This window comes from Prinia subflava, chromosome 17 (assembly GCF_021018805.1).
Source record: "Prinia subflava isolate CZ2003 ecotype Zambia chromosome 17, Cam_Psub_1.2, whole genome shotgun sequence".
NCBI lineage: Eukaryota > Metazoa > Chordata > Aves > Passeriformes > Cisticolidae > Prinia > Prinia subflava.
Window position 1 is genome coordinate 15,187,994 of NC_086263.1, and position 23,738 is coordinate 15,211,731.

Genomic DNA, 23,738 nt, shown 5'->3' on the forward strand with positions numbered 1-23,738 from the left:
TTCCCATGAAAAAGGGTTAATACTGACTCTTGGGATAGTTGATTTCCACATTTATGCACTAAATATCCCATATTAACTGCAGGAAAAGGCCCTTCTCCAGTCATTTCATCAGCAATAAATAGACTTTGGAATAATTGATCAGTCTGGAGATGAGCACAACAAACCCATTCCACTCACCAGAGCCACAGATCCAATATTTATAGTTCAGCACTGCGCTCCTGTCCAAGTGTAGCACTGAAGGTTGAGCCTTGGATTAATTTCCCATTCCCAGCTTGGTGCCGACAGGGCTCATTTGCAGCCAAGGCTCTCAGTGCAGAACGGGGACATTTGTCTTCATTTGATAAAGTTTCTGCTAAAAGTGATGTTTTTCTCAGTTTTGTTTTAAGGAGAATAAGCCTCAGCTAGCCCCTGAGCAGCTTCTCACAGGTGCCTCATTGCATGGAATCCTGGAATGGTTTGGGGTGGAAAAAACCTCCCAACACCTCCCACTATCCCAGGCTGCTCCAAGCCCTGTCCAGCCTGGCCTTGGGCACTGCCAGGGATCCTGGGGCAGCCACAACTTCTCTGGGATCTGTGCCAGGGAAGAATTCATTCCCAATATCCCACCTGACCCTGCCCTCGGGCACTGGGAAGCCATTCCCTTGTCCTGCTCTCCAGGCCCTTGTCCAGAGTTGCACCAGGGAAGGTTCAGATTGGATATTAGGGAAAAGATCTTCATGGAAAAGTCTTCAAGCCCTGGCACGGGCTGCCCAGGGCAGGGGTGGAGTCACCATGCCTGGAGGTCCTCAGAAAATGTGTGCATGTGGCTCTTGGGGACACGGGTTAGTGGGGAATGAGGTGGAGGTGGGCTGATGGTTGGACACGGGGATCTGAGAGGATTTTTCCAACCTTAACCTGTGCAGATTTGCTTGAAGGCAGATTCATTCTGACCTACACCCCTCGAGCCCTCCAACCATCTCACACGTGTGCGCCAGAGAGCCTCACCTAATTAAATTTCAGGAAAATAGGAGAGCTCTCAGGAGCTGTGTGGGCTTTGGTTAAGAGATCCCAGGACTGTCAAATGAAAGATTCATCTCCCAGCTCCTTCTCCTTGCAGCAAATGCTGCAGAGCAGAGCCAAATTTACTCTGCACTTCACACATCTGGGTATTAACTCGCTGGTGGGGTTGGGAATTACTTCCAGGAGAAAGACTGACTCATGGACTGGAGGGGGCTGAGGATCTGCTCATGTTTCAGATACCAACCCGTGGCATCTTTTCTCCTTGCTCTTTCCTCTGCTTCTCAGAGTTTTTGTCTTTGCTGCATTCCTGAGGCAGCACTGTCATCCCACATGGTGGGGAATTTCTCACCATGGTTCCTTGGTGTTATGTCACACACAAACCACTCTGTGATGCTGCTGCTGCAGCCCTGGATGTGTTTGGAGACTTTTAATCTTCTGCCAAGCACAGGAGAGGCAAAATCCAGGGCGGGATGGGTGTTGGTGTCTCACAGTCCATCCTCTCACCCAAGAGGCCCCACCAGAGCTGGGTTCTCCTGCTGATGAGTCACCCCAGGAGTGAGGGGTCACTCCTGCAGCTTGTAGGATGATGGACAACTTCATTAAGCTGGAGGTGAGGACCCCTCGGTGGGTTTGGTGAGTCTGGACCTCTGTTGGTTTTGGTTTCCCATCAGTGATTCAGTGATTCCCTCTCTGTACCTCGGTTTGAAGCAAAAATAATTCCTCTGACTCACCTGGGGCTTAACTATTGTCTGTAGAGGGCTTTGAAATCCTAAAGGATCAATGCCTTGGGAGTGTGGGGGATTGTGGCTCAGCCCAGAATCCAAGAGAGGAAACAAATTCCCTTGGCTTGGAGCAGCAACTCCGTGAAGCTCTGCACAAGTATCAAAAGTCTGTGGGTTTTTTTTCCTTACCTTTGTGCTAATGGATCCATTGTTTTGTGTAAAGGTTTCTCCTGCTCTTGTTCTATCCTGTGTGACATTTACAGTACTCTTTGTTCCATTAGCAAAGTAATTTGAGATAGTTTATTATCCTTTGGAGACTTCACTGCCTTCTGTTTAACTTCCACGTGACTGGACCCTGAAGACAAAACCTCTTAAAATAGTGTGTGAGGCTAAAAATAGTGAGCAATGAGTTGCTTCTTAGGAGTCAAATAATTAATTTAGTGCACTTTAGCAAGAGCTGCAACATTAGGAAACACCCCTTGTTGTTTCCTCTTTCTTTCAGAGCCACCAAAGCTTGCAGCAGCTTTCTCAGGGAGTCAAGGTGTGTTTAACCTCACAGCTTGAAACCGTAATTTGTTTCCAGCAACTACAGCTCCTTTATTTCAGAGCAACAGACAAATAGCATTTAATCACGTTCTGAATCACCGGGGGCAGGAATTGCTCTGTGATCCGAGTTTGTTACTCAAGGACACACTCGAGATGCAAGAAGATGGCAAAGGTTGTTGTGCTGGGGCTTTCTGGCGTGCTGCCACCACGGCACCCGAGGGACCGAGGCTGTTTGGGTCCCCCCCAGCGAGTGCCTCGTCCCAGCCCCACACAAACACTCTTCTGATTCCCCAGGAGCTCAGCAGTGGGATGAGTATTGGAAAACATCAGGGTTTACATGTGTGGGAATATCTTTTTCTTGCCATGAAGGCTTTGCTCACTCCCAGGCTGAAGGAATGCAGGAGGCAGCAGGGATGTGAGTCTGGGAAAGAAGACAAAGGGGAAGGGCAGGGATTCGGTGTCTGGGCAGAGATTGAGCAATGAGGAATCAGAGCAATGCCCTGGGCAGCCAGGCAGGGTGTTCATCCTGTCCCATTTTGGAGTGGATCTGCAGTCCCAGCTCGCTCAGCTGCTGAGCTTCCAGCCTTGTGTGAGAGTCCCCTCCTCACAGCAGAACCACCCATGGCCCAGCGAGGGAAGGGCCTGGCACTGCCCGGTGTGGGATGGGCAGCAGAACCCATCCCTTCTCCAGCCTCCAGCTGATTTCACAGAGGTGAAGCTGCCTTTGGCTGATTTGTGTGTGTCTCTCCAAGGCCAACCTGCACAGGAAGGCAGAGCTGGGCAGTGTCCAGGTGAAAGCCCTTGGAGCAGGGGGCTCCAAGTTACTTGGGCCAAAGTTCCGTTCCCTTGTGTGGTCTTTGGCAATGTGCTGAACACTCTGTGCCTCAGTTTCCCAGTGTGAAGAACAGGATGATCCCAATTAGCAGAGTTGGATGAGTGTGCAGAGTGCAGGAGGGCAGGCTCTGTTCCTCTTCATCCCAAGTGATGTCACCTCCATCCTCTCATACTCCCACAGGGACATGCTGGAGAGCCCAAATGGCCAAAAAATGTCGTGTATAGAACAGGCATTAATGCCCAGGGGTGCAGAGGCCCCATGGCAGCTCTGGCCTCTCCGATTGCTTTGTTTTCCTGCTCGGCTGAGTCTCTAACCTTCCAATAAACACCAGAGTCATTATCATAAAAATGTGGAAAATGCTGTCATTAAACCCCACCGGTTTCGCTTTCAAGTGCCTCTTTCTGGGACATCAAATTAATTTAGCTCATTCTCCAAAGCCACAAATCCTGAGTGGCTGCAGTAATGCGTGTGGTGGGAGGTGAGAGCACAGCAGGAATTAAATCGGGTGGAGAGGCTCTTTGGAGAGCTGGGCTGGGTTTATGGCAGGGGTGAGGATGTGATGCCTCCAGTTGCTCGCCCCTCTCTCCCCTCAGCCCTGGGGTCCCTCGGGATGTTTTCCAGAAACCCCAGTTCACGCTCTGGAGGTGTGTGGAGATGGTGGGTGCAGTGCAGAAATTGGAGGTGCCCTCTGGAGAACCCGAGCATGCAGCAGGATGGGCAGGATGCAGCAGAACCTTCCCCTTACAGAAAAAGTGATTTTATTCCAAAATAAAAGAGGAAAACCTTAAATGCCTTCAGCAGCTGAGCCATGTGATAAATCACTTTGGTTCCTCAGAGAAGCTGTGGCTGCCCCATCCCTGGAGATGTTCAAAGTCAGGTTGGACAGGGCTTGGAGCAACCCAGGATAGTGAAAGGTGTCCCTGCCCACAGCAGGGGGTGGGACTGGATGAGCTTTAAGGTCACTTTGAACCCAAACCATTCCAGGATTCTGTGATCCAATGATGATCCCATTCCCCTTCCCCTCAGCAAATGTGGAATGACATCACTGAGGGTTCATCCGAGCACTGGGATGGCTGAGCAGTGTCTGTGTGGTTGGGAAATGTGATGCTGGAGCCAAAGTCTGGGGGTTTAAATAAAAACATAAAAATGGGCTTTCCAAAAGGGCCTGGGGTCAGCTGGACCCTGCCCAAGGTTGATAAACACCTGCAGCTCATTGAAATGACCCGAGAAGCAGAAATCTCAAATTCCTCTGAGTCTCTACAAGACTTCCATAGGAACCAGGACTTGTTCAAAAGTTTTTTATCTCCCAAAAATAAGCAGGATTTTGCTCCTCTGGGGGAGTTCCTGGCACAAGCCCACCCTGGAGCAGCACGGTGCCATGTGCCCGCTGACGTGCTACGGTATTTGCGGAGCATCGGCTTCTGCGAGGGGAAGAAGAATCCTAAAATTATCTTTACTTACTTAGAATATAAATAGAAGACAAATTGCTTATCAGCTGTTTCGTTGGGAAGATATTTAAAAATACTTGGGAGAGGAAACGGTGCGCTCTGCTGGAGATCCGGAGCCACGCTGTATCCCAAGGGTCCCGGTGCTGTGTGGACAGAGCTGCTGGCAGGGATCATTCCCGAGAGGAAAGAGTTCAGCTCATGGATGTTGAAACCCTGGAAACTTAGATTTTATCAGGGTGACAAGCTATCCAAGTCACGCCAAAACCACCAGAAATGACACTTCAGGCAGATCCCTGGGAATGAGGAAATCTTCCATTCCTGCCTGGGAATCTTGAGCCCTCTTTGGAGTGTGGCTGCAGTGAAACAAGAGCTGCTAAACCTGCCGTGGTTTGGGCACAGGGCAGTGCAGAACAAGCAAAGAGGAGCATCAGGTGCTTCCAAATGGATCCTTCCCTCATGGGGAGGAGGGAGTGTAATGGCTTTTGCTGGAGGGAGCAGAGCCAGCAGCGCGTGTCCCGTGCCGGGTGGCCGGGGCTGAGCTGGGCTGCTCTGTACTGCTGCCATTCATTAATGGCTCTATTAAACATCAAAGTGCTGAGGCCCTTCTAATGTCCAGAGCACTCAAGGGGTGGCAAAAATAGCCCATCCAGCAGGGATTGGCTCGGAGTGAAACAGGAGCCGGCTGCATCCTTACTGTAAACCTGGGCACTTCCAAGAACTTGAGCCTGGATGAGTTGGACTCTGCTCTGGTTCGTTACAGGAACGAGTTGTGCTCTGCACAGTCGTAACTTCCAGCATCCTCTCATGAAAGGCTGGATCTCCCTCTTGCCGACTGGGATTTGCATTCATCCCCAGCCTTCTCAGAAGAGGAAAATCGTGAGGCTCCACACTGACATTGCCCATTCCCGCATGCTCTGATCCCTGCTGGGCCGAGGGGCTGGTTCCTACAGGAGGAGGGCGTTCCTTGGCTGAGTTCCCACACTCTGAGGGGGCCCCAGCAAAGCTCTGTCCCCAGTGTGAGCCTGGAAAAACATCCCCCAGAGCGGAGGGGCACAGAACACCAACAGCTGCAGGCTGGGCTGATCGAGGAAGGCTCCACTGGGAACTTGTGCTTGTTGGGTGGGAGAAGATGGGGCTGGATGGTGAAGGACTGGGGTATCCTGATGATGGGAAGCAGCCTGGATGGGATTCCTTTAGACCATGTTAAAATAAAATCCACAAGGAGAAATCCCAACCTCTGCTCAGAGAAGCTGTGGCTGCCCCATCCCTGAAGTGTCCAAGGCCAGCTTGGATGGGGCTTGGAGCAACCTGGGATAGTGGAAGGTGTCCCTGCCCAGGGCAGGGGGTGGAATGGGATGGGCTCTAAAGTCCTTTCCAAGTCAAACCATTCCATAATTCTAAAATGCTGAGATGAAAATTAATCAAGTTACTGTGTGGCCTGAAAATACCCCCGGAAATTCTTTAGTCCTAGTTCAGCATATAAAGCCAAGAACTTCCCTAATAAGCAGAAGGAACTGGAATAGCTCTCTGATGAGCATAAACTTCACCTGCTTGGTTTCATTAAGGAATCTGGGGGGAAATCAGCTGACTGGAAAGGCAGGATTGATGGTGATATTGTATTTAAGAAGAACTGAGTGGCAGAAGAGGAGGGGAAGCAGCCTGACAAACCCACTGCAAATGGTCCTGAGCACTTCACCACAGGCAACACGGAGGATGCTCACGGAGGCTTGGGAGGCTCCAGGATTCGGGGGAGTGCCCAGAGGATGCTCGAGGCCATGGGGGCGATGCCGAAGGCTCCAGGGAGGATGCTCACGGGCGCTCAGGTTGCTCTGGGTTTCAGGAGGATGCTCAGGGATGCTCAGAGGATGCTCGGGGCCACGGGGAAATGCTAAAAGCAGCAAGGTGTTGCTCACGGATGCGCGGGATGCTGCGGCTTGCAGGGAGACGTTCAGGGATGCTCAGAGGATGCTGGGGGCCATGGGGGGGGTGCCGGCATCCCGGGGGGGAAGGCTGCCGGGGGAGGGCGGCCGGGGGCGCCGGGGCGGAGCCGCGGGGCCCCTCCCGACGGCGCTATAAACCGGCGGGGCGCGGGCGAGGGGCAGCCGTCGCTGGGGTGCCCGGGGCCGGGCACAGCCACGCTGCCCTGCACCATGGCCAGGGGACAGCTGTCGGGGGGCGCCTGGGGGGCCCTGGTGCTGCTGGGGCTGATGCTGCCGGCCGCCCCGGCGGGCGCCTGGTACAAGCACGTCGCCAGCCCCCGGTACCACACGGTGGGTCGCGCCTCGGGGCTGCTGATGGGGGTCCGCCGCTCTCCCTACCTCTGGCGGCGGGAGCTGCCGGCCGAGCCCCCCCGGCACGCCGGGACCCCCGCCGGGGACAGCCCCCCGTCCCCGGGCCGCCCCGCCGGGGACAGCCCCCCGGCCGCCGCCCCGGCCCCGCCGCCCGGCCCCGGCCGCGTCCTGCAGCGCCTGCTCCGGCGGGGCTGGGGCTGGGGCGGCCCCGCCCGGCCCCCGCCCGGCCCCCGCCAGCCTCAGGTAACGCGCGGCCCGACGGATCCGGGGGGATCCGGGGGATCGGGGGGAGCCGGGGGAGCGGCCGGTCCGCGGTGCTCCGGGATGCTCGAGGGGTGCGATCCATGCTCGGGGTGTGCAGTCCTGCTGTCACTGCGGACCCCAGGTGCTGGGGGGTCACCAGGTCTCGGGGAGTGAGGAGCCCTGCAGGGGTTTCATCAGGAAATCGGGGTTCAGGGAACCTTGGAGGAGTGGTACCACGTAAGGGCGTGTGTGTAGGTGCTGCACTTCGCCTTTTGGGGCAGAAAAAGGTCTGGATGAATTGTCCAAGGTCAGGTTGCTTGGAGCAGCCTGGTGTAGTGGAAGTTGTCCTGCCCGTGGCAGGGGGTGGAACTGGAGGATCTTTAAGGTCCCTTCCAACTCAAACCATTCCAGGACTGTGGGATTTCTGTGGCCCCTGTTTGGTGCATCACAAACCCGCCCCTGTGGGACTGAGCTGTCCATGCCAGAGGAGTGTCCCTGGGGTGTCCCTGGGGTGTCCCTGGGGTGTCCCTGGGGCTGGCAGCCTGGGGGTGCCGGGGTGCTCCCAGCATGGCCCTCCCCCCCTCGGGACCCTCCTCCTGCCCCTCGGGCTCAGCCAGGCTGCGTGGGACTGCCTCGGGGCTGGCTCCACGCTTTACATTTCTTTCCTCTTATGTAAAGCTGGAGCCAACATCCAGCAGAAATCCACCGGGGCTTTCAGCTGTTGGATCAGCCCCTGAAACATGTAGCTGTATTCCTCCCCCACTTCGTTTTTTTTGGAGGAAATCTGGGATTAGAATCATTTTGGGAAAGCTCAGACGGGTCAGCCCAGCTGTGATACGTCTGTGCTCTCCTGGGTACCACAGGCTCTTGGGTACACTCGTGCATCCCTCTGATTTCCCAGCCAAATTCCCACTGTGGGCAGGTCCGAACCTGGAATTTGGGTCTGTGTGGGGTTTGTCTGTGTGGGCTTTATCTGCATGCATGGTGGCAGAAAGGGAACCTGCAGGTCACATCTCCCCCTGTGGAGGAGGAGATTGAATGAAAATTGTGAATGAAGCTGTGGTTTAAACACTGCACTGAGGGGAAATGGGGTCCCACGTGGGGAGGGGGGTGGTGCTGGAGCTGGATACTCCAGAATAATCCATTCCCTCTTCTCCTTGCAGCTCTTCCCGCTTGAAGACCTGGCTCTGACCCGCTGACAGACGTGGTGGAGACGCTTCCTGTGCCAGAGGAGCACTGCCTGCCCCAGCTGGGATCTGCTCCCCTGGCTGGCAGGGAAGGGGCTCCTCAGCAGATCTCTGACCTCTCTGACACCACACAGACAATGACATCCCAAAAAATCTGATTTCTCACAGCCACTGCCCAGCCACAGTGGTGAATTCATCTTGTTTCCAGGTCAGCCTTGCGCTATGAACTCGGGGAGAAAGAAACAGGGGAGATATTTATTTTTGTTTATTTTTTTTACATTTCTGTACTGGCTTGTTTGCAATCTGATAGAAACATGTACTGTTCGCTTCCTCGGAACCTGCCCTCATTAAAATGAGATGTGATCAAAGGAAACTTTGGCTTCCTGGTGCTGTTGTGGGGTCTTGGTGAGGTTTTTTTGAGAGCAAAACCTGGTCTGGCTCTGCACGGGGCAGACACGTCAGCAGTTGGGTCACTCCCAGATATTTCTGACATGATTTAACTCCTTGACACAATTTTTTCTGCAGTTTTACAGTAAATCCCTTTTACTGCCTGTCTGGGAGTCACTGGCAGGCCAAGTGCCAACTCAGATGACAAAATTTTGGGGTATTTCCTCAGCTGGGCTGTACAAAAGCTCTGCGAGCCCTCACTGCTCTGATTGGGTTTTGCCTGCTCAGGGTTTAATTTCTGTATATTCCCACTGATGGAAATAAGTGTCAATCCCCGTTAAACCAGGGAGAAGCCTCAGGGCTGGGCAGGAGCATGTGGGGAAGGGCGTTGGAGCGGGTGGGATCTGGGATTTAGAGTCAACTTCATTTTGGGGGGCTGAGTCTGGCACTGCTGAGCTTTAAACTGCCAGTGGATTTTGACAAAAAGAAACATTTCCACCCCTTTTAGATGAACCCCCTGCTCCTGCCAAGGTTTGTGCTGCCTGATTTGGGGTCTGGAAGGAAAAATCCCTCATAGGGCTTGTCAGGGGAGCCAGGCAGGCCAAGCCCTCCCTGCCACACTCCCCTCACCCTGGGGGCTGCTGTCACCCCTCAGTGGCTCCCTGGGAGGATTTCAGGGGCTGTTACCCATGAAGGATTGTTCTCACCCAGTTGTTTCCCCACCAGTTTCTCCTCCATGTCCCCTCTCCTTCCTCCCTCCCACGATTTCCAGTTCCTGCCCTTGGATGGCGCAGTGCTCGGATGGGTCTGGTGAGACACAATTGCTGCCCTTGAACCCATCCTTGGCAGCAGCCAGCAGCCCCTGGAGAGGCCATGAGGCCGATTTCTCCAGGAAAAGAGGGGATAAAATGAGGTAGAACAGGTAAAGCTCTGCTTTGAGCAGGAGGGTGAAGGATGAGATGAGAGATCCTCGTCTGTTGGGAGCAAACACTTGAATGTTCCAGCTGCTGGAGTGAACCCAGCGAGACATTCAGTGAACCACAAGCCCTTCACTTCTCACCTTCCAAAATCATTTTTCCTGTACGGTACGAGCTGATTCCCTCCCGGGGTTGTAAAATAATTTCCTCTGTGCTCCTGTTTCTCTGGAGACATCTGGGCCTTCCCTGGGGGTCAATGAGCCCGATAAAAAGGAAGGAAGCTTAAAAAGGCATTTAATTACTCTCCTACCTCAGGGCAGGACCCAGCCATCCCTAATGGATGTTAATCTGATCCTTCTAAAGGCTGATCCTGAGGGAGATCCCACATTCCCCTTGGATTTCCCCATCACATCCCCTTGCTCTGAGGGGCTGCGTGCCCAGACCACGGGGACCCCACAGCCTGGGCTGCAGGGATTCCCTGTCCAGGCCCCCAGGAATGCTCCAGATTGGAATGCAGCCCCAGGGATGCTCAGGGGAAATGCCAACATCTGGGATTTGCAGCTGGGAGCAAAGTGAGGGGACAAAAGCTTTCGAGAGGAGCATGGACGGGCCCAGAGCTGCAGCAGCACATCAGCTCCTGGCCCCATTCAGGGTCCCGGTGCTTCCTGATCCCCCAGAGCAGCTTTGCAGGAAAACTGCAGCCCAGGGCTGCAGCAGCACTTTGGGGCAGGTGGGGGGCTCAGAAACCCCCCACTGCCAGTGGGACAGATCGTCCCTTCCCTCCTGCCATGTCCTGGAGGCTGTGGGGTGGTGGACAGAGGTGCCAGGGGTGCAGTGGCAGCCGGTGGCCTTCCCGTGCCCTCTTGTGGCCACAGCGGTCACCAGGGAGATGAGGGTGAGCCCTGCCCACGTCCCCATCCCTGCACCTTTGCAGAGCGGGGAGCTGTCCCTGTGGGTGTCCCTCTGCCTGCACGGCCCCAGCCAAGGCCACAGGTCCTGGAAGGGGTGGGAGCTCCGGCTCTCTCCAGCCCCAGTGCCCGTGTTGGGTCAGGGCAGCCCAGGGTTGAGGCTGCTCGGGGTGACCACGCAGCACACCTGGGCCTGGAGCTGGCTCTGGAGCTGGCTCTGGCCCAGCTCCGTCCCCAAGGCTGCCTTGGCACTCTGTGGTTCCAGAAGGGGCTGGCAATGCCCGAGGCTCCCCGGCCGGTGCCAGCGGATGCGTTTTGATCCAGGCCCAGAGGCGGGTGAATCCCAGGGACCGTGGCAGGCAGGAAGACGTCCCACCCCAACCCGGGGCAGCTCCTTTTCCTTCCCGGCTCCCTGGCCTCTCCCAGGGGAGCAGCAGCAGCCAGTGGGGGCTCTGGGAAGGGCAGAGGCCGGGACAGGAACCGGCCGGCCCGGGGGAGCTGCTGTGAGCTCACACCGGGCTGGCCCGGGCACACACAATGGCCCCTGCGGGTACCAGGAGGAAGAAAACTCCCCAAGGAATTTCCTCCATCGTCGGCTCTGCTCAGAATCTGTTCCTCAGGGATGCAGGCCAGGAATGAGCACATCTCTGGCTGTGGATGGAAATCCCGTGCACAGAGCTGGCTGTCCTGGATGGTCCCTGAAATGGCCCCAAATGTCCCTGTGGGGAGCTCTGGGCTGCAGGACCTGGGATCCTGTCCCCTCCTTCCCCTGACTGCAAATAAGGGGCAGGAGCTGCAGGGATCAGGAGGGGACAAGACCTCTGTCTCTGGGGTGTCCCGAGCACTGACAAATGACTGTGGCATAGAGACCTGGACACAGATGTCCCCAGCCGAGCTGCAGCAGCCCAGGGCTGTTCCTGGGGAGCCCAAGGGGGACCAGGACCCTCCTGCAGGCCCCTCAGGTGTCCCCAGGCCCTGCCAGCCTGGAGGTGCCACCCCCATGTTGAGTGTACACAGAGCTGTATTTGGGGAGTGCCCACTCTGCTGTGGGGCAGCTCAGCTGCCACGGGCACGTGCCACCAGGAGCAGAGGGGACCTGTGCCACCAGGAACATAAATGACCTGTGCCACCAGGAGCAGAGGGGACCTGTGCCACTGGGAGCAGAGGGTACCTGTGCCACCAGGAACAGAGGGGACCTGTGCCACCAGGAACAGAAGGGACCTGTGCCACCAGGAACAGAGGGGACCTGTGCTACCAGGAACATAAATGACCTGTGCCACCAGGAGCAGAAGGGACCTGTGCCACCAGGAACAGAGGGCACCTGTGCCACCAGGAACAGAGCGGACCTGTGCCACCAGGAACAGAAGGCACCTGTGCCACCAGGAACAGAGGGGACTGTGCCACCAGGAACAGAAGGGACCTGTGCCACCAGGAACAGAGGGGACTGTGCCAGCAGGAACATAAATGACCTGTGCCACCAGGAGCAGCTGGTGCTTGTGGGGATGGGTGTTTCCAGCACTGGTTGCCCCTGGAGATGGATGCTGCTGGGGATGAGTGCTCGCAAGGCCCCAGAGCCAGCGCTGCTCCCACATCCACATCCTTGCTGTGGCAGGCATGGTGACGTGCCAGTGTGGCACCACCAGCAGCACCAGCTCAGGGAATGAGCTATGCTCCTCAGGACCCAGCCCCTCTGGAGTTATCCATGGGGTTTTCCTGCACACACCAGACACATCCCAGCTCTTCCAGGGAAAGGCGTTATCCTGCCTGGCAGGGGCAGTGGGTGTCTGTCCCACGGGCACACTGGGTGTGGAGCAGGGTGGCTCGCTGGGGTGTGGGAGCAGCATCCCTGGAATTCCCACGTGGAAGGCTCAGGTGTGGCCAGCCCGGCTGGGCCCGTGGCCAGCTCCCCGCCTGCACAGCGCCCGCAGCACCGGCCCCTCCAGCTCAGCTCCCACAGCTCTGCCACCTCCTGCAGATAATAAAGGAGCTGCCAGGTTGTGCAAGACGGATCTCCCGCCTCTCAGCAGTGTGGCTGAACTTTCTGGACTTTCACAACCCACAAAACCTGTAATTAATCCTCCTAATGATCGGTTCTGCTTCTATCCCCATCAATCTAACCTGGGAAATGTTTACAGCTCAATAGTGCCACACACAGAGGCTCAGGGAAAATGAGATGGTGTTTTTTATGAGCTCTCCTCTCACTCCTGGTTCCTCCGGCAGCACAAATAAATCATCCCCTTTGAAATCATCCCCTGGGAGCAGCCAGGCCCAGCAGCCCCACGCTGAGTGATGGTGAAACAAGGGAGGAACGAGCACGGAGCATCCGAGCCACTGGGAATTCCCAGGACTTCATTTACTGGCAGTCAGAGATAATCAATGCCGTGGCAAGGGCTCTGCAGCTCCCAGCAGGGATCGCTCAGCACGAGCAGCATCCCTGAGCTCGGGCACAGCTCCCTCCACACCCAGCAGAAGGTGCTGGGAGCGGCCAGGCTGCCCTGGGGAGCGGAGCCTGGTGAGCTCCAGCTGCGGGGTGGGAAGCTGGGTGTGGAGCAGGATGTGGATAAACACCAGCACTGAGGAGGAGGAGGAAGGTGGGTGGGAGGAAGAGCAGCTCCCTGCCAGCTACTCCCACGGTGGGGAAGGAACTGGGACAGCCAGGAGCAGCACCCAGCCCAGCCCTTGCCCAGCAAAGCTCCCAGCCCTGAGCGCCGTGAGCTGAAGGGAGGGACAGACACCCGGGAGAGGGACGGGCTGAGGGGGACACAGAGAGGCCACCAGGTTTGCCCAAAGCCACCCAACATGGAGCCACGAGCGAGGCACAGGGCTCTTGGCATCTCAGCAGTGTGTGTGCAGCAGAGACCCACAGGCACGTGGAAAACCTCCCGTGCCTCTGGAAGCTCTGGCACAGCCCAGCGACTCCATCATCAACCATCCTCCTCCTCAAAGAGCTCCTCAGCCTCCCCTTGCCTCGGGAACAAACCAGGCTGAGCAGGCTTGGGGGATCAGCTGAGGATTTCCCAGTTTCTGAATGGGCTTTGTGGGCTCCCCAAAATCCCCACTTGGAGCTGCCCGGGAGCCTGAAGGGTGACTCTGATTTCCATAACTGGGAAAGTCTTCCCAGCACCTGCACTTTGGATTAGTGTCCAGCAGCATCAGGCCTCAAACAAACTGAGCAGGACACGGGTGGAATTCTCTGTCACTGCTCAACAAGGGCAGGGAGGGAACTGGAGGCAGAGGTCGGCCAAAAAGAGCTCCAGACCCTCCCAAGCCACTGCACTCACAGGTCCCTGCACTGCCTGTGCTTCCAGATCTGCCCAAATCAAAACACACAGAAATTTAAATGGAGAACTTCTGCCTGAGCAGGATCTGCTGGATTTACCCAAGGCTCTGACGTTCCAGGGGGCAGGAACGTCTCTGTGCTCTCTCATTTTGTTTTCCATGAGACTTGGGAGGGTGGGAGAAGGCAGGATGGGAAGAACCAAAGGGATTTTGTACCTTGCATGGGTGCACATTTGCACGATGCATTTTTATGTTCCTTCCAGCTCCTTCTCCGTCAGCTGCAGTGAAAAAAACTCGCAGGATTTCCCTGTGATCCATGTTTGTGCCAAGGGATGCACCAAGCTGTGTCCCAGGACGGGCAGGACAGCCCAGAGCTGTGCGCCACAGGCACAACCACAGCCCTCAAAGTAAAGGGATCATTAAATAAATGTTCCATTTTAGGCTCACAAGGTGCTCAGACAAAGATCCAGTGCTGAGTCAGGGCTCTACCAAGTCCCCTACACTCTCTACAATAAATAGATTTTTTTGGGGGGAAAGAATCCCTTTTGGAGACACTGAGGTTGAAAAAAATCAATAAATCCAGGACACACTTGAGAAAATGCTTATGTTAAGAAAAGCGCATTTTTTAAAAAAACAAACAACTGTTTTTCTTTTTGAAATATTTCCTCTTTTTCACTGTTTTTTTTTTTTAATTTTCATGCTCCCAAGGCTTTAACAAAGGTATTCAAAAGGGTTAAAATATTCACTCCGACCACCCAAAAGATTTTCTCCCACCGTGTTTTTATTGCGCCGAATCAAAAGAAAAACTTTTTGGTTCAAATAAACTTGAAACAATTCCTTCTCCTCCCCCCTTCCCTCCAGTATTTTGGTTTAGCCAGTGAGTGGAAAAATCAATTATTCGCACTCCTCCAGCCTGATAAAAAGCCTCAGGACTCCACAAAGAGGCTCAAGGGAGCAGTTGTGTTGTACAGCAAATAAAACAGTCTCCGAGCTGCTCAGCTCTCCTCTTGTGTCACCCAGGGTTTTGTGCTGAGGTCGGCGCTGCTGGAGTGACACAGGGAGAAGAGGAGCCAAAGCATCGTCACTGGTGGAACTAAAACATCCTCCTGTGGTGGGACATCACATCCTCCTGGTGGGACATCACATCCTCCTGGTGGGACAAAGTGTCCTCCTGTGGTGGGACATAACATCCTCTTTTGGTGGGACATCACATCTCTCATGGTGGGACATCACATCTCCTTTGGTGGGACATCACATCCTCCTAGTGGGACATCACATCTCCTTTGGAGGGACATCACATCTCCTTTGGTGGGACATCACATCCTCCTGGTGGGACATCACATCTCCCTTGGTGACAGACACCCCAAGGGACAGCACCCAGTGCCCCCAGCCAGCCCCTGCTCTGCCGCTGCCTGCAGGGACTGAGATGGGCAGGGCTGCCAGAGATAAATCCTGCTGTGATTTTTCAGGATACAGTCTTCAAGCATCTTTCTGATTCAAGGGTTTTTTAAGGGTGACTTTATGTATGACTGCAGTGGAAGTAGGGTTTTTTAGGCTAACTATGCATTAAAAATAAATCAATATTAAATTTCTGGAGCCTTTTATTTCCAGCCTCCAGCTGGCTGCTGTGTTTGCTTCAGCACTGCAAAATCTGTTGAGGAAGGAGAACCTGCAGAGGAAGGCCTGAGAACCTGTGTCAAAGGAATGTGACACTCAGAGCTGTCACTGTGACAGCTGCTCTGGGTCGTGTCCTCCTTGTGAAAGATTTCAAGGAAATGAAGACGAGGAATGCAAAAAGGTGAAGCCGGGGATCTCTGTGCTTCATTAAACAAACTCAGCCCAGGTGAAACCCGGGTGGCCTCTCCAAGGGTCAGCCAGGATGGAGCAGGAGCCTTTCCCCACCAGGGGTCATCGAATCCTGGAACGGCTAGGGGTGGAAAGGACCTTAAAGGACTTAAAGGACTTAAAGGACTTAAAGGACTTAAAGGACCAGTGCCACCCCTGCCCTGGGCAGGGCCACCTCCCACTGTCCCAGGCTGCTCCAAGCCCCGTCCAACCTGGCCTGGGGCACTGCCAGGGATGCAGGGGCAGCCACAGCTGCTCTGGGCGCCCCGTGCCACAGGGATCCGAGCAGATCGCTGCTGCTGGGAGGGCTTTGGCCCCGGGGCTCCATCAGCAGCTGGTGCTGGTGTCGGCTCCGGTACTGATGCCGGTGCCGGTACCGATGCCGATGGCAATGCTGGTGCCGGTGCCGGTGTCGGTTCCAGTACTGATGCCGATGCCGATGCCGGTGCCGGTGTCGGTCCGGTACCGATGCCGATGCCGGTGCCGGTGCCGGTGTCGGTGTCGCCCCGCCCGCCCCGTCCCTCGCTGCGGCTCCGCCCCGTCCCCTCCCGTCCCGCCGCCGTCCCCGCCCGCCGCGCTCCCGGTGCCGCGGGGCAGCCGCAGCATGGCCGAGCTGCGCCTCGCCCCGGCCCCGGCCCCCGGCCCCGCTGCTGCCCCGCTCCCGGCGCCGGCCGCAGCCCCGGCCCCGGCGCCGGCCCCGGTCCCGGCCCGCCCCTCGGCGCCCGCCCCGGGCCGCCCATAAAAGCGGCCCCGCGCCCGCCCAGCGCCGCCGCTCCGCCGCTCCGCCGCCGGCCATGGCCAAGGACCAGCTGAAGCCGCGGCTGTGCCGAATGCTCAAGGGGGAGAGCGGCTACGGCTTCCACCTGCACGGCGAGAAGGGCAAGAGCGGCCAGTTCATCCGCAAAGTGGAGCCCGGCTCGCCCGCAGAGGCGGCGGGGCTGCGCGCCGGGGACCGCGTCGTGGAGGTGAACGGGCTCAACGTGGAGCAGGAGACACATCACCAGGTGCGGGATGGGACAGCGGGGACAGCCCCGGGAGCCCCGGGCCGAGCGCCCGCCGCGGGGCTGTGCCCGGCTCCGGCATCCCTGCGGCGGCAGAAAGCGGGGGTTTCCCGAAATATCCCCGCCGGAGCATCCCCGGCCTGCGCGGCGGTGCTGGGTGCCGCGGTGGGGTGGGTGCAGCGGTGCTGGGTGCCGCGGTGGGGTGGGTGCCCCCCGGATGCCAGGCTTGGGCTGCAGGGGGGTTTGCGTGCCCCGGGACCCGCGGTTCTGGGCGCAGGACGCTGCAGTCGTGTCAAGGTGGGAAAGCCGGAGGTGTGTGTGGGGCTGGGCAGGGCTCTGCCGCGTTATGCAATCTGTGGTGGAAAGGAATGGGGAGACCCGGGCTTTATTTCCGGCTCTGCTGTGGGTTTTCTTGGCTGCTTTGGGCGAGCTGCGCCTGCCTGTGCAGCCCGGAGTGTAGGAAGATGCCTTCAAATCTCCAGATAGAGCCGTGCAGATGTTCGGGGCTGGGCTGGCCAGGGAGCGATAGGGCTCGGGGGGAGTCGTGGCTCTTCCTGGCCACGCCGGGACTGGGCAGGTCCAAGGGTGCTGGTTCTCTGCTCTCCAACAGAAGCTGTTTCTGGCTGTGGCGATTTCTGCTTGTAAAACTGGAACTTGCATTTGTCAAACAATTTAGTCTAAAAAAACCCAAGAAATGCGGAAAAAAAAAAAAAAACCACCAAAAATACAAGCAATGCGAAGGAAAAAACCAAACCAAAACAAAAACCAAGCAGTGTGGTTCAAGCTGCTCCAGTCCTGCTGGACACTCGGAGCCTGGCAGGGGCACAGTTGGCCTCGTGGCTCATGGGGCTCTGCAGGATTTAATGTTTTAGTAACTTAAAACATCTGCTCAGCCCTGCTGCCAGCGGTGCGTGGGGGCACAGCTGGGACGTGCCTTGACCCCACAGAGTTCTGGGGGGCCGTGTGTTCCCAGACCTCACCCCCAGGTATGGATGTTGCTGTGCTGAAGGTGAAGCTGAGCCTTCCAAGTGGCTCCAACAAAGCCCCTTGGACTCCTCCCTGTGAGCCCGGTGGGGTTTCCTGGCTAATTGAGCTTGTTTTGATGCTCTGAGCCAGCCGTGCGAAAGCTGCTGTTTGTCCTGAGTGTGATTTCAAACCCCTTGAAGGAGGATCCCCATCTTTGATGTGGCTGGGCAGGAAGGAGGGCCGTGTTCCTGTGGTGCCTTGGAAGCCACCCGAGCTCCCTGCTGGCGCTGGGCTGCTGGGGACGGGCGATAGCGGAGCCAGCTGCGTCTTTGAAACGTGCTGGGGCTTCCCAGTAGGTCAAGTGAAATGGGAGGGGGAAATTTCTCTTTCTTCCTTTTTTTTGTTGTTGTTTTTGCCGCTGGCGGCAGGACGGAGCCCTGGCACTCGTCCCCTGCTGCAGAGCAGTGATTGGAACAGGGTGTCCCATCCAGGGTGTCAAGGAACTCGGCTGCCGTGGCACTGCCATCTGTGAGAGGGCACGAGGTGGGAGCAGGAGCAGCCCTGCCTGCTCTGGGATCACCCCTTTTCCTGCCTCAATACCACCAGAACCTCTTCCTTCCCCCAAAAACCACCCAGCGCTGATGGGCCGTGGGAAGGGCGCTGCCCTGGCGGGTCACACGGTGGCTTTGAGCAGCCGCCTCACCGTGGCCCTGCCTCGTGCTGCTCCTTGCCCAACCTTGAATAAGTAACACTTCCATGTGCACCGGGTCGGAGCCGCAGCACACAAGGCCCTGCTGTTTGGGTGTAACTGTGTTTCCAGCTGAAGCTGGCAGCATTTTTGTCTTTGTTCTCTGTTTTTTTTCTTGGCCTTGCCCAAGGCGCGAAGGCAGAGCGTGTTCTCGGGGCGTTTCATGTCTCAAAGTTGCATCCTGGGTTCCTCGGAACCGGGCAGAGCCACAGGTCCTGCCCTCCCACCATGCCCGGGGCATGGAAATCCTGCTGGTGCCTCTGGAGCCGGGCAGCCTGGAGCCGGGCACGGGCACCTCTGCGAGTGGCACTGTGAGTCCTTCCCAGCAAGGGTGGAAGGGGCTCTGCCGGGCCGGCGCTGCTGTCGCCAGGGGTGAAAGTCTGCCTGGGTGGGGCTGCGGAAATGGTGGGGCTGGGTCGGGTGCTGAGCAGGGCCCAGATGCACAGGGGAGGCTGCATTGTCTGCAGACGCCTGCAGGACTCCGGGTGGGGAGCATGGCTCGGAAGCGGGTACGGTGCTGGGCAGGACCTCACTGGGGGCTGCTGCTTTGCCTCCCACCTCTGCTCTGTCCCAGGGAGAGCTGCTGCCTTGGGGGGCTCCTCACAGCCCCTCCTGCTCATGGGGAGGGGGCAAGGGGCTGCTCTGTGCCACTCTCCATCCCTGCCTGGCTCAGCCCAGGCACTCGTGGGACCTTCGCTCCATCACTGCTCTTGCTGTGGCTGTTGGGGGACTGGGCCATGGGGTGAGCCCAGCACTGCTCCACACCAGCTTTGGACCCTTGCGTGGACCCTCTGAGCTTCTCTGCAGTCCATGGGACCCCTGTGATTCCCTGTGCTGCCTGCAGCACCCGAACTGTGGGGTCTGGGGGGTGTCGCTGCAGGGCCAGCACGTTCCCCTTCGCTGCCGTGCGCTGGCTGCTGCTGCCAGGGCCCCTCTGGGAGAAGTGTCCCTGCTCAGGCACTGCTGGTGTCAGCAGCCCTGTCTGATGTCAGGTGTAAACGGATCTGAACGGGAGCAGATGGGTTTTGTGGGTCTGATGGATCAGCACCCTCCAGGCTGGACACGGGTGGGAGCCCGGCGTCGCTGCCGTGCAGACAGGCTGCAGTGGATGAGTTACTTCAGCCTTGTCTGCAGCCTGTAAATTTCTTGCAGGCTGGTTTTTTTTCTTGTTTGCAGATACCGGCTCTGTTGACCTTGAGTGGAGCTTGCAGGGAGTAAATAAACGCTGGTTAATTGCGTATTAGTCTCGTTTGTCACTCTAACCTTGGCGTGTCTGGCCACTGTGACCTAGATCAGAGCAGGAGCCCCGGGCTGCTTTTGGGGGGTTCCCAGCATGTCTGGGGTGTTCAAGGCTGGGGACAGCAGTGCCACCCCTCCTCCTCCTCAGGATGAAGCCTGTGCAGGGAGGAGCTGCCCTTGGTGGCTGCCAGCAGCGGGTCTGGAGGTGTTTTCCTGGTGGATGTTCTGGATTTTCCCTGTTTCCATCCCAGCCCACTCTGGTGGGATTTACCCCCTGCCTGGCTGTGGGATCAGCTCCTCCTGGCTCTCCCCACTGTCAGTGTCTGTTGGAGCCTCTGCCAGTCCCTGATGCCTGGGAAGGAGCCGGGCACAGCAGGACAATGTCCCCATTCAGGCCTGCCTGGAGCTGGATCCCGCCAGGGCCGGGCTCATCTCCTGCTCCCAGTGCTGCCTCTCTGCTGGGACTGGGGATGGGTGCATGGACTGGGCTGTTCCCTTCCCAAATCCACCCCTAGCCTGCACAATGGGGTGATGGGGGACAGTGCAGCACCTGACAGCCCACACTGGTGCTCGGAGCCTTCCTGTGCCCCTGTCCTGGGTGTGGGAGCAGAAACACACCCTGGACTGAGGAAACGAGGGTGTTTTTGTGGTGGGACAGACTGGGCTGTCCCTCCATGGGGCCAGGCTGAGGGGTGCTGGTGCTCCAGGAACAGTGACAGCCTCTGGAAACTCTTGAGCAGGAGGTGCTCCCAGGTGGACTGGGCAGAGCTGCTGTGTGGCTGCAGCTCCTGGGCTGGAAGAGCATCCCCAGGGATCTCCCAGAGCTGCCTTCTCGCCTTTTCTGCCCCATCACCAGCACAAACCTTTACCCAGACAGGACCTGCAGCACTGTGGGGGAGCTGATGGCCCTTGGGTGCAGCCCCTGCCGCCCCCAGCCCACCCCGGGCTGCTCTGAGCTGTCACTGTCATTCACAGGTGGTGCAGCGCATCAAGGCCGTGGAGACGGAGACGCGGCTGCTGGTGGTGGACAAGGAGACGGACGAGTACCTGTGCAGCCTGCGGCTGACCTGCACCGAGGACATGGTGCACAACGGGATCCTGCTGGGCCCCGCCAAGGGCCTGCCCAGCGACAACGGGCAGCTCTGGAAGCCGCAGCTGGACCTGGGCGGGGACAGCCTCCAGAGGCATTCCCACAGCTTCTCCTCGCACGGCAGCAGGAAGGTGAGCGGGGGGCAGGGGGCGGTGGGAGCCCCTTGGATGTCCCTCAAGCCTGCTGTGTGTGACTGTCAGCGTGGGGTGTCCCGGGCTGCCCTTTGGAATCTCGGGCTCCAAGCAGCACTGGTGGCTGGGCATTCCCTCCCCCTCCGGTGCTCCTGAGGGTCTCCTGGGGGGGCTGTGGGGGGCTGGCAGTCCTGGGCATGAGTGACCCCACAGTGCCTCAGCCAAGGCTGGTGTCCCAGCTTGGATCTCAGCCTGCCCCAGGACAGGCTGCCCAGAGCAGGGCTGTGGCCAAGCTGGAGCTCCTGAATGAGCTTCTCTCCCTCCATTATTTGCAGGAGGGAGGGAACATCTGGGGCGAACGTGTTCGCAGCTTTTTGCTCAAATAGGAGGGAAATTGGCTCTTTTTAGGCGGCCTGGGTCTGGGCTGTGATTCGGCACTAAGTGCCTTTTATTGGTAAACTCCTTTCCAAAAGGGAAGGAATTCAGAGTGGAAAACGTCCAGTTTCCATGGCTGCCGGGGCTGCTGGAGACGGCGCAGGCTTGTGCCGGGCTGATAGCGGGGCTGGCTGGGGCTGCTCCAGGTGGGAATGGCAGGAGCTGTGTGGGCGGTGTGTGCCCGAGCTGGGCACTCAGACCCTGCTCCAGGCCCTGTGTCTCCTCCCCTGTGTCCCCCCTCTCCTGTGCTGCTCAGCAGCCTCTTCAGCACGGAGCTGCCGTGGGCATCCCCTCCTCCTCCTCCTCCTCCCCGGGGGCCCTGCAGGGGTGCAGGGCCAGGTCTGTCTGTCCCCTCGGTGGTGGCTGTGCTGGCCCAGGAGTGTCCCACTGCCAGGGGACATCCCTGGTTTGTGTCCTCGGGAGCCCCTCGTGCAGAATTCCCCCTGTGCGGATAAGGGTGGTGCTGGTGTGAGGCAGGAGAGGGGGTCTCACCTCTGGCCCTTCCCTCTGGAGCAGTTTGGAATCTTGCAGAGAAGGATCCTCCTCCCCTGGGGCTGCCGGGGGCAGGCTTGGAGGCAGTGTTTTATTTTTCTTTATTTACTGCCTGGTTTGGAGCTGTTGGAAGGGCTGTGTGAGGGTGATGGTGGCTGGGGATTGGAGCCCCCCAGGACAGGCTGTTCCCAGGGACAGGGTGGCTTTCCACACGGGACATTTCCTCTCCTGCCGTGTCCCTGTGCTGGTCGGGCTCCAGCAGCGGGAGCTGACGGGAAGTCAGGCCGGGGGAACAGCACGGTCCTTTCCGGCCTTTGGGTTTTGGCTCCTCCAAGGAGAGGGTGGGACAGGGAGAACAGGGCTGGGAGTGGGGAGGAGAGCCCGTGTTCCCCTCACAGGGGCTTTTCCTGGGCACCCAGTGCTCACCGTGCTGGAGGCAGGGCTGATGTTTGGGTTGGACAAAGGGAACTGACTCCAGGGGTGATTCTCCCCTCATGGGGATGGGCTGCTGAGCACCTTGGGGTGGTTTGCTCCTGCCTCGGCAGCTCTCAGGGGAGCTGGGCACTGCCAGCTGGCCTGGCCAAGGTCACTTCTCCGTGCCAGAGCTGTGTGTGGCTCAGGTGAGGTCAGGGGTGCATCCTGCTCCTGTGCCTTGCCATGCTGCTTGATTCTAGGTGGTAAAACCTGCTCCAGGCTCTTGGTGTGTCCCTCTTGCTGGCTCCCAAAGCAGCAGGAGGCCGGGGCATGGTGGATAAGAGGGGATGGACCCCGATTTCTGCCCTGCTCAGCCCTCAGCACTGTGTCCCCCCATGGGGCAGCTCCAGCCTGACCCTAACCCAGCAGATCACAGGCACTGGAATGTGCAGCTCCCGAGTGTGGGGGGGTTTGGGAGATTGCTGCTGCTGCAGTGGGGCTGTGACAGCTGGGATACACTCAGAGAGTTGTCCCCAGCCAGATTTAGGGCTTTTCTGAGCTTTCCTGGAGGCATCTGGTGAAGGAGAGAAGGCAGCTCCTTCCCCCCTGCAGACCTGTGGCCCCAGCCTGCCCCTGTGGGAACTGGGGCCGATGCTCCAGGCTGCTCGCAGGGAGCTGCATTTTTGTGAGCAGCGTTTGTTTGTAGAAAGGCTGGAGTTTTCCTGCATTTGAGGCCGGGGTTGTTCGGGGCAGCCCAAAGAGACGAGCGACTGAAACAGAACCAGGAGGGGAATCTGGTGTTTGTGATGGAGCAGGGAGGGTGGGCACAGCCCTGCCACCCCCCAGGTTTATTTCCCAAGAGGGATGACCCCCCCCAGGGCTGCCATGGGTGGGGAGGTCACCGTGCACCCCGGCAGGGCCCTGGTGCTCCAGGAACCTCGGTGATGCCATGAATAATTCAGCACGTATTTAAAATCCTGCCCTGCCCGGGGAGCAGGTCTGCAGGGCTGGCAGCCAGCAGCTGTGGCTGTCACAGCTCTGCTGTCCCCAGCGCCGTGGGGACTCGTGCCCTGTGTGGCCGTGGTGGCACAAGGAGCCAGGGCTGCTGTCCCACAGAGCTGTGCCCATTCCTGTCCCTCTGGGCAGGGGGGTTTGCCTCTCACTGCCTGTCCCACTCTGTCTCCTGGCAGGGTGTGAGTCCTCCGGGTGCTCCCCTGTCCCCAGCAGGTTCTGAGGCTGTTTCCTGCGTTCCCAGGGCTCTGGCTCTGCCCTGGCAGGTCCAGAGCTGGGGGCTGGGGGGTCCCAGCGTGGCAGGGGCTGCTCCCGGTGCTGGGTGTGACCTGCTTTAATGGCAAAGGTGCCTTTGGGCCGTGGGTGGCTGTAATTAAATGCTTGGGCATGTGTAAAAGGCAGGTGAGCTGCAGGGCTGCCAGGACCTCACCTGGATGCTGCTGGTCATTCCAGAGGTGTCCCTGCTGGGCAGTGTCCCGGCTGGGGCTGGTGGCACCTTTGCAGGGGCTGTGGCTCTGCTGTCCCATTCCTGCTGGGCACTGGGAGGGATGTGCTGGCACTGGGACCCCGTGATGGCCATTAGGGCTGTCCTTGGGACTTGCTG

General features: G+C 58.0%; 2 protein-coding genes across 4 annotated transcripts in view; both read left to right on the forward strand.

Moving 5' to 3' along the window:
- Positions 1–1,458: 1,458 nt before the first annotated feature.
- On the forward strand, positions 1,459–8,745 carry NPW (neuropeptide W). 3 transcript variants are annotated; one of them, XR_010082560.1, is made up of 2 exons: positions 1,459–1,609; positions 8,248–8,745. XR_010082560.1 is itself a non-coding variant. In XM_063414571.1 (2 exons), exons 1-2 carry the CDS (start codon positions 6,701–6,703, stop codon positions 8,281–8,283), a joined length of 420 nt encoding a protein of 139 aa, XP_063270641.1. In that variant the 5' UTR covers positions 6,563–6,700; the 3' UTR covers positions 8,284–8,745. The 3 variants fall into 3 exon arrangements, 1 of the variants encoding a protein (XP_063270641.1); XR_010082561.1 differs by lacking the exon at positions 1,459–1,609 and adding an exon at positions 6,134–6,373; XM_063414571.1 differs by lacking the exon at positions 1,459–1,609 and adding an exon at positions 6,563–7,084.
- A 7,492-nt stretch (positions 8,746–16,237) lies between these two features.
- Positions 16,238–23,738, forward strand: part of NHERF2 (NHERF family PDZ scaffold protein 2) — a 32,788-nt gene continuing 25,287 nt past the window's right edge. Inside the window, exons 1-2 of the mRNA XM_063414631.1 lie at positions 16,238–16,611; positions 20,537–20,782. Coding sequence (XP_063270701.1) covers positions 16,402–16,611; positions 20,537–20,782 — 456 coding nt within the window. The 5' untranslated portion in view covers positions 16,238–16,401. The remainder of the gene's footprint in view (positions 16,612–20,536; positions 20,783–23,738) is intronic.

Coding starts and splice junctions, on each gene's coding strand:
- NPW (XM_063414571.1), top strand. CDS start 6,701: ATGGCCAGGGGACAGCTGTCGGGGGGCGCCTGGGGGGCCCTGGTGCTG. Junction 7,085..8,247: donor CCGGCCCCCGCCAGCCTCAG/GTAACGCGCGGC, acceptor TTCTCCTTGCAG/CTCTTCCCGCTTGAAGACCT.